The following is an 8024-nucleotide window of genomic DNA, read 5'->3' as shown; positions in this document are numbered from 1 at the left end:
GTCTATTATATAGTTTATAATCGATTATAATTATAATTTAATATTAATATTCCTGTGAATAAGTTTAAAAAAAATTTATTTATTACTTTTACAGTTCAACAGTTGTTCTTATTTACACTTATTTAGAGTGTATACAATATAATAATATATAAAACATAGAACCTTAGCTTTACGTACATTTTTAATATTTCACTATTTCAGACAGGACAATATTGTTAACTGCATTAATCAATTTACTCTAAACACTAATGTTTGGAATATAATTACATTCTTTCTTCGCTGAATTGTATTATTATGTTTGTACCTACTCGAATAAAATGTCTGTTAACAAAGAAAACCTCCAAAACGTATATTATAGCTAAAGATTGTGCAATATATTCTTTTTTTTCTCAATTATGAATTAAATATCTATGATAAGAATATATGATATAATAGGTACACAATATAGTGAACATCTACATTCCACGTTATTATAATTATCTATGCAGACCTTTGTCTTTATATTCGTACCCAAATGCAGGTATTAATATATAATAGATTTATTGAAAATGAGTTTTAATTTTAATATATTTAAATTTTAAATGTACCTATTTAAAATTATGTGAATTCTAAAGTGGATTTATTTTGAAATGTATTTTAAAAAATAACATAACTAATTTAACTACTTATTTCGTCTACCCATAGTACCTATCTCTGACCAACCAAATGAGTAGGTACCTAATGGGCAATGGCTAATACTTTCTAGAGTTAAATAAAAAAAAAAAAAATTCAAGTGAGGCACAGCTAATATTTTTATTACATACATATCACATAATATTACCTTTGGTAGGTAATATACCTATAGATATATAGATTCTGATATATTTTAAACTGTACCTATTACGAATTTTTAGTTACATTTACTTTGAATAAATCAAATGTATTTGTTGTGTATCCAAACTTACGGGCTTCAATTTTGGAGTAATGTCAAAAAATGTCATCTAAACAAAATTCAAACTTTCTAGAACATGGTTTACTTAGAATTTCTTATACACCTCTCTATACATATGTCTACCGTCTAATTATAGTCTATTAGTCTCTATAGTGGTATTAAACTTAAATCCTTGCAAGAAGAAGCGAAAACATTTTGAAAAGATTTACAATAGACTATACCCTGTTCCAAAAGAGAAGACACGAGGCGGCCACAGACAAAACTGGTTTTGCTACGTAAATCTTGTGTCTTCTCTTTTGGAACAGGGTATAGTCTCCTATAATATATTCACTGATAATTCCATGATTCCAATCTTCCAAGATCATTTGGATCACACATTTTCTGAAAATTTAAAAAAAAGTTGTTGCTCAAACTTTAAAATACCATTTTGAATTTACTCTTATGAACCTATTTACTATATTATTATATTTATTTCACTTGTAATATTTACTAAAACATTGGACATTAGACTGACCTCCACTCAAAGCGTAAGAGATCGATAGAGGTAATTGCATAAATTAAATCATGTACTTCTACAGTTCTACAACGGAAAAATGTCATTGAAAATCTTGAAAATGGAATACAATCTACAAAAATCTTATGTTTTATGTACCTACCTACAATAATTAATTTTTTTATTATTTTTCAGGGGATAAAAATATTAACATTACTATATTAACTTTTAACTATCATCACCTCAGTAATTTCTTGATAAAATTACTAAACATGCTGATAAATCCACCTTAAAATTATTTTTATATGAAAAAAATAGTTAAAATATATTATTTTTATAAAGCTAAGGTAATACCTAATAACATTGAATGTCAAAAATAATAATTAGGTACTTACTAACAATAATAATAATTTAATAGACGTAGAAAATGTTGCACTTGGAAATAGTTGTGGAAACGTATTGTGTACTACGTACCTATATACTCGTATTGATGATACTTATTTTAAAAAAAAATGTGTAAACGATAAATCATATATGATTTTAGTTTATTAAACTTAACACGATTGGGCGAATACTTAAGTCTTACCCAAAAAGTAATAACAGTACAGCCACAGCCATTGTGCAGAATTTTCAGAGACAATTATTGGCTTACAATAACGTGTACTATGTACCTATATATGCAAGCACATATGTCTACAATTACTAATGTATTAGTATGAAGTATTTTTAAATAGTCATAAATCATAATATAATACCTACCTATTTAAAGATAGAACCCAAAAAAATTGTACCATCTTGACTTAGAAAATATCTCCGACAGAGTGAAATATAATCTATTCAATTTAAAACATATGGACTATGCATGCGAATTGTGAATGATATACCTATTTAGTCTTCTTTTTTAACTGATGACAATCTCGATCTCAAACTGTTTTGTATGAGCATTTCGTTTTATGTAGGGTATCTAGGTAGGTATTATCAACGTTTTCGGGTCTGGAGTCTAAGGTGACACGCCTTTATTATTTTTAACTTTGATACCTAAACCAAGTGTCTATTAAATAAGAATACAATAGATTTTATTATCAGCAGATCAAGTTGAAATATTTAAACAAAAATGTCGTTATAATTATATTTTACTACTTATACCTATATTTTGTGACCAACTATCATAATATTATTTAAACTAAATTATAGTGATTTTTAAATTATAGAAACTGTATTATTTTAACTGCAGTCTTATTATATTGTAATATATATATTTTAATTTATTCCGTAATAAAAGTTTATTATTTTTTTTTCTATGACGTGACCTTTTAAATTATAAAATATGTATATAATATCATTTTAAATTTGATTCATATTTATATAGCAAATGGTTTTTCATTTTTAGTTCAGAATATAAAGGTCTTCCTATACTATAACAGTATAGTCGGTAATTGTGTTTACTAAAGGTAGTTACTTACTTTTGATGCTAAATTTTAAATACACCAACTTATTATTCTTTATTTGTAAATATTTTACTACTATGTTTTAACTAATGAAACTAAAAGTTTTGTTTTTCTTTTGTGTTTCAGAAAATACATATAGGTACCTTTTAATTTTGATTAAGTATATAGGTGTGTTTCCAGGTTTCGGTGATATTTTAATTGAGCTTTGAAACACAATTTACTATTTAATAAGGATAAACTATTTTTTTAATCAAATACAACATATCTACTAAATATCATTAGCATTATGCATTTTCGGTACCTATTACCTATATCAAGCCCCTTGCCCTTTAGTATTATATATTAGTGAGACCGATGATGGAAAATATATCAGAATATAGGTCTATGATATATAGTCCCCTTATATTCAAGAAACCATACAACAGTTTGAAAATGTCCAAAAACAGTTTCTATATTTTACTGGTTATGTTTTAAAAACTAAACATGACTACAAAACTCCGGTTAATGAAAAATTTAATTAAGCAAACCTAGATGTTAGATGGAAAGTATTGGACATAAGATTCATTAACAATTTAGTCAAAAATGAGATAGATGCTAATCGTCTATTTAATATAGTGTCACATTTCATGTACCAAGGATTGAGTTGCGAACTATATAGATATGAATTCCATATTAGCAACTTATTATTTATGCAATAATCCTATTCAGAGAATAATGCGTTTAATTAATTCAGAACCCTCCAATCTCTTAGACTATTAATATTACTGATTACCATGAAAATCTTAATCTAATCTTATAGACAATAAACCACTATAATAATTGTTCGTTTTCATAACCTACTATTAATTTCTTATTATGTATTTAAATTTTGAAGTTCCTAAATCTTTATTAATTTATTCAATTTGTAAAAATAGTGTTATTAAATAAAATAAAATTAGCTCATTAGATTTTATCCCAATTATTATTATTAATAATATTCATTTGTAATGATTAACGTTAAGTAATTAAAATATTAAAAAGATAAATTAATATTGAAAAGCTTGTAATAATTGTGTTAAAATACTAAAAGTTGTAATAAATTAAATCTATATAATATATAGACTTGGAAAACAATTTTAATTTTTAATTGCGAATTATCAAAAAAGTATGCCATATTAAGCAAAACATAAATTGTATAAAATTTGGTAAACGCCATCCAACAGGCAACAATTCATATTTATTAAATATACGTGTAGTGCAATTTTGTGGATTTATTTTATATATCGCACAAACATTCCCAATTAAAGTCTCATCGGTCAACGTCTAGCGAACATATTATTGAACGTTGTTATTGTACAATACTGTTTTGTCACTTAAAAATTGTTTTATTTTTATCTATGGTTATATATGCATTTTGGCTGAACCTCATAGCTAGACGCTATTAGACTTATCTTACGACTTACATAAATCATTTATCATGCAATAATCTGCCACCTAGGTAATATATATAGGTATAATAAAATATTTTCATCGATTTATCAGTTATTTATTTTACTTCTTAGTCCAAACTCGAATTATAAATACATTGTTACGGTACCTATAAACAAAATGTATTAACATACTATGCTTATGCTTAATTTCTAATTTCTCATAAATTAAAATAATGTTATACGTATAGTTCGCTTAAAAACCTATATGTGCTAAATATATTCGTTCGGATTATTGACAAAATTATTTATTACTAATAAGATCAATTAATGATTTGTTAAGAAAAATATTCAAAAAAAAATCTTGTTATAACTTATAAGTATGTAACTGAATATTTACGTTTGATTTATCTGAGTAATAAAAAATAATTCATAACAGTTGTTCAGTCTCGTTTTAATACAACTGCCAAAATTCGTAAACATAAGTAATTTAAATTGATGTAATGTAATTTTTATCCTACATATATAAGTGGGTATATTATATTTATATTTATACATATCAATACTATCATGAATCGTGATCATAATTCATATTATACACTGTATTTCCATGTCCATTATATAGTAATAAATTAGGTAGGTATACTGATATACGTTTTGTTTTGTATAATATTTTTAAAAACTAATATGCGCCATTAGTCGTTAGACACGTTAGTTATTACTTATTAAGTGTATATATCTTCATGTTTCTAAAATTAAAACAAACAATTTAAAGTTCGATGAATATTGAATGTATACTTAGTTACTACATTGATAAATTAATTTTAATTACAGTCAATAAAATACTGTACTTATCAAAATGTTTTTCTTAATTTATTATGCCTTAATAAAATCACAAGCTTTGTGTTAGTGTGTTACCGTTACGTAATTTTTAAACAATTATATTTATACTGCAATAAAAACTGCATATATCAACATATATTCAACAAGAATACATTTTTTTACAACTTTCTACGCCTTGAAAATATCTACGAACTCGACCTAGAATTCAACAACACCTTATCTTGTTTGACAGTAGCATCATTACATGGAGAGAATGTTTATAGCGAAGAGATCAAACAGCAAAGCAAAAAATAAAAGTTACAGGTAGGTATAGCTACAGAAAGAAATGTGAAGATTTATATTGACTTTTACAAATAAGGTACGCAGTCACACAACTTTTAGAATATATTAATATAACCTATCATTGTTAATTATTTTAGAACTCGATTTCTAGACAAGTATAATTATTAATTATACTTGTTTAGAAACGAATTGGCTGGTTTCGATGTAACCCGAACAATAGTTAAAATAAAATAAAAATAATATTAATGATAACGATTAAATACGGTTTATAACTTTAATGTCGATTATTATTGATTAGCCGGTATTAAAATATATTTAATTGAAATCGTAACTTGAAGCTCTGAAAGTGCAATACCGTTCGATATCATAATAATAGGTACGCATACAAGTTTTCAAAATTGTATATATATAATGTAACACATGCAGACAAGCTGCTTGGCAAGCGTCATGTTACGCGAAGTTGTTTATTTTTCAAAACAGTTTAAGTATCAAACATAAAAATTCAGTCTTTCGAAAATCGTAAAAAATGTAACTGCGCGTTACTCTCTCGTATATCTACTACTTAATATTATCTACTAATTTGAATAGGTAGGTACTATTTTTACGATACTTACGAATGATTATAAACTATATTAGACATACCTACGACATACCTACACGCTACTAGCATAATGCACCATAACAGTTGATTTGAAACAAAACTATGAAGACTATTATAGTCCGCTAATCTGCAGTGCAAATGTATAAGTAAAGTCAGTCGGCGTGTGTACAGTTTATCGCGGCTGTTGATGACGCATACAAGTGATAAAAGTGTGACGAAAAGCTATTTTAAATTCTTAAATCTCCCAGCGTTTTCCAATTGGCGAAAATCGCGTTCACTATATTGTATCGTCTGTGTATATACCTACAGTTGTAGTGCGTGGCTGGGGGATTACGCGTTATGGCCAATGATTTCGGTGTCCCTTTAACCGGAACGGTATTTGTTCTCTCCACCACGGCGCTGGAAGTACAGCGCATATAGCTGTCTTCCGGACCGGAAACTCATAGACGCCAATTTTAAAAAAAATTTACATGTACGCGTATACGTGTAAGCCCAAATAGTTATATAATAGGTATGCTGAATGTACGCGGTGTGCGCGAATGAGATGACAAAATCAAAATAATAACAATGCAGTATCCGCAACCGATGATTAAAAAATTAAACCTGCATTATGTATCGGCGCGTACAATAATAATAATTAACGTAAGTATTTATAGGGGCGGGAGGGTATAGATAGGGCTGTATCGGGCTTACTTCGTCTGAAGGGAAGTCATAGCAGTCGGCCACCCTCTGGTACAGTTCGCGGACGTTTGAGAAGTTCGACACCAGTCCCGTCGGACTTCCTTGGGCCTGTTGGCAGTGGAACACCAAGTTTTGTTTCACTTGATCGTCGTGTTCGTTGTGCTTGTGCTGCACCGCTGCCGGGTCGTCCTTGATTTTTTGCACGGTTTTCCGGTTGAACAAAGGCATATTACGATGTATGTAATATATTATATACAGTTTACCTGAATATTATGATAATGTAAAGCGTTATGTAGAGGCGCGGCTGCAATGGCACGCGCACGTCAAAACTATACACAAAACACACGAATCGACACTCTATACGTCCGCGTCAAGTCATAATAACGATGAATTTCGTATCGAACACGACTTGTTATGATTAACCGTAAATCATATTTACGACTCAATTATTGATAATTATTTTTCAAACGATATTAAATTATAACGACGACGGCAGCGTTTTAGTGACTGCGAACACGCGTACGCCGTACAGACGGTCTGCCGCGCGACTGCGACTAGCTAGGTATATTAATATTATTTTAGTCGGCTGTCCGTCGGGCGATCGCTACCTAGGTACCACCATACGCGCGGCAGGTGTTGAACCGAGTGGAACGCTCAGAACAATGTGTATATATTGGTACCTAGGTATATAATAATCCATCTCCAGGTGCGTGTGCGTATTTATATTTTACGTAGTACCCATATGGTTTAATATACCTACCTCGTACATTATTAAATGTAATAATATTGTTATATTATGTTATTGTGTTGTATTTTTATCGTTTATGCATGCAATATATCATTATATATTAATATATTATAATATAATATAGGTATTAGGTACGCTGCAGTTGTATACAAACCAATTTTATTATTGTTTCAATACGAATCCGTCAATTATACCTCTACGAATTCAAACGATTTAATTTTTTAAATTTTTTAAAAAAAATGACATGCGTGCTATAATATGACGGAACCGCGTGTAACGGTAATATTATAGACCACTGCATAACTGCATCACATACGATATATATTATATATATACCGAGCATGCATATGCCCTATGGGGTACACAAGTATAACTAAGTATGGAAGTATATGGAACTTTCATTTATCATACATGATACATTCATACAATCATACAAGTCCCAAAGTTTTTGCTTGTCATCCCTTTTGAACTTATTTATGTATAAGTTTGTACTTTTGGTTTACAAGCGATAGATAACCGCAAAAATTACTTAACATCGTATTTGCGTTTATATTTACAAAGGTATTGGAAAATTACATCATTTTTTAGTAG

The 8024-nt window shown here is 28.4% G+C and overlaps 1 protein-coding gene across 1 annotated transcript in view; it reads right to left on the bottom strand.

Moving 5' to 3' along the window:
• Nucleotides 1–7233, bottom strand: part of LOC100159302 (PDZ domain-containing protein GIPC1) — a 25833-nt gene extending 18600 nt beyond the window's left edge. The window contains 1 exon segment of the mRNA NM_001293391.1: nt 6698–7233. Within this exon segment, the coding sequence (NP_001280320.1) occupies nt 6698–6913 (216 nt within the window). The 5' untranslated portion in view covers nt 6914–7233.
• Nucleotides 7234–8024: the final 791 nt, after the last annotated feature.

The sequence above is a fragment of the Acyrthosiphon pisum genome, chromosome A2, assembly GCF_005508785.2.
Source record: "Acyrthosiphon pisum isolate AL4f chromosome A2, pea_aphid_22Mar2018_4r6ur, whole genome shotgun sequence".
Classification (NCBI taxonomy): domain Eukaryota; kingdom Metazoa; phylum Arthropoda; class Insecta; order Hemiptera; family Aphididae; genus Acyrthosiphon; species Acyrthosiphon pisum.
Note: the sequence above shows the minus strand (reverse complement) of the source record. Positions and strands in the feature narration are given on the sequence as shown.